The sequence below is a fragment of the Myotis davidii genome, unplaced genomic scaffold (genome assembly GCF_000327345.1).
Source record: "Myotis davidii unplaced genomic scaffold, ASM32734v1 scaffold656, whole genome shotgun sequence".
NCBI lineage: Eukaryota > Metazoa > Chordata > Mammalia > Chiroptera > Vespertilionidae > Myotis > Myotis davidii.
The window spans coordinates 643,633-645,728 of record NW_006287544.1 but is presented as its reverse complement, the minus strand read 5'-3'; the positions used below and the strand labels follow the sequence as shown (position 1 = coordinate 645,728).

The window sequence follows — 2,096 nt, the reverse complement described above, 5'->3', positions numbered from 1 at the left end:
GAAAGTGGGCGGGGGTGGGGGGGTAATGGTGTGTTGGTGGGGCGGGCTCTCGCTGGGCAGGCTGCGATTCGTGGGAGCCCAGGTCTCCTTGCAGAAGTGCAGCCAACGCCAAGGAGCCGTTTCTGCTTCACCCTCGGGGAGGAGTCGGGGATGCCTTTGTAAAAGTTTAATTGCGAAATAAATAAATAAAAGGCTACTTCGCCTTTTGTGGTTGCTGTTGCAGTAACTTCAGGAGTCAAGGGAGAGAAGAGTGGACACTTTCCTGCCTCCAACTTAAGGTTGATAAGGAAAGCCTGTTACTGAATACAGAGTAACGTGGATCTTGGACATTTTATTATGAATTGGGGGGCGGGGAGGAATATAATGTAGTCTACACTGTTTATACACAAAACCAAAAATTGCTGTTTTCTAGTACACATAACTGCCTGAACGTTGGGTTCTGATGCTCTTTATGAAAACAGAAGAAAAAAAAGATAAAATGTGAAGCTTGTGAAAATATAAGGCATAGACATTTAAGTTTACTGGAAACCCTACTTGCAAACTAAAAGGAAAAAAAGACTGGCACGAAGGCGTGAGCCTGCTAAAACAATTAGGCCCAGAAAAGGGTTAATCTGAACTCCATTAAGGAAGAGAAGGAAAAAAAATGGTGAGGCGAGCAGATGGAGAGAGCAAACAAGAGGCAGAAGTTGAACTCTACCAGATGGAAATAAATTTCCCGAGCTTAGTTGGTCATCAATATTGCAAAATACAGCACTTTGAGTGTTTTCTCTTTTAATATGGAGCCAAAGGGCATAGAGATGAAGCAAAAGTAGGACTTGTTACAAAGCAGGAGGAGAAAAAGTTTTATTGTTTACATGAAATATGTAAAACTGACTGAAAAAATAACTTCTAGGTTAGTTTTTACTCATATGCAATCGCTAGGTACTTACATAGCATTGTTGAACTCACTGACTAGTGAAAGTGTTCATTTTCTCTGGATAAATTTATAAAAAAATAATGATAAGGTACATTTGTTTCCTTCTAGAACTTTTCAGATAGAACTGTACTTGAAAAATAATCATCATGGTTGTTAGTGGGGACCAGAAACCTCTTTTACTACTCAGAAAGAAGACAGGAAACCGAAGTAAATCCTTAAAATCTCCCTAGCCTAGAACAAGGTCTTCTGATATCTCTCCTACCACTGCCCACCCTTAAACATCTGATGTGTTAATTTTCCTTGCATTACCAGTCTTTTGAGCATTAGATTGGAAATCAGGGGCAAGTTTTTCTCCTCTAAGTCTGGTCTCCAACTTGAACTCCCAATAATTCTGAGTTTAAATTTGTTTTGTCACCTACAAAACAAATACCGAAGCTAACAAAATACTAGGATTTGAACTCACTGTTGTCTTCCAAGCCCATATTCTCTCCACTACTTTTAGCCACCTTCCCAGGCAGCATCTAGACCCATTCTCCAAAGCTTTTTAAAATGAGTTGAATAGGATTAACAGAAAGCTTAGCTCACATATTTCTGAAGGGTTTGCCCTGCCTCCACTGTTTTTTATTGTATGTGTGTTTCCCACCTTAATTCATTCTTTTAAGAGACAAATGATTTAAGAAAATTACTGTTTTACCTGGAGAATTTGGGGTGCACTCAGAAAATAAGGATATATATATATATATATATATAGAGAGAGGTCAATTAAATCATTTGAGAGAGAGAGAGAGAGAGAGAGGGAGAGAGAGATATGTAGATCCTAAATTCAAGCTTTAGATAGTACACAATGTTAATTGTTAATAGTTTTCAATTCTGGACATACATATGTTTAGTAATATTTTTCCAGAAATTTATTCAAGTTTGTCCCTTCCAAGAAACAAGCTGGTATATCTGGATAGCTTTTGGATTATAAAGACACTTTTTCATGTTGTTATGATAAACTATAGGGCAATCTCAATCATGTACTAACTCAACTTTTGGCTTGGTGTCCTCATGTAAGTTACTTAACCTCTCTGTATAGTAATCAAAGAGACAAAAAGCTGGTATGAGGTTTAAATGTAATAACTACAGAAACTATTTAGCACTGTCTTCAGCATTTTATATGCTTATATTATCATCAAGC

The 2,096-nt window shown here is 37.7% G+C and overlaps 1 protein-coding gene across 1 annotated transcript in view; it reads right to left on the bottom strand.

Annotated features, from left to right (window-relative positions):
* Window positions 1–1,437, bottom strand: part of BTG1 (B-cell translocation gene 1, anti-proliferative) — a 4,576-nt gene extending 3,139 nt beyond the window's left edge. Inside the window, exon 1 of the mRNA XM_015561066.1 lies at window positions 1,380–1,437. Coding sequence (XP_015416552.1) covers window positions 1,380–1,437 — 58 coding nt within the window. The remainder of the gene's footprint in view (window positions 1–1,379) is intronic.
* Between the last annotated feature and the right edge of the window lie 659 nt (window positions 1,438–2,096).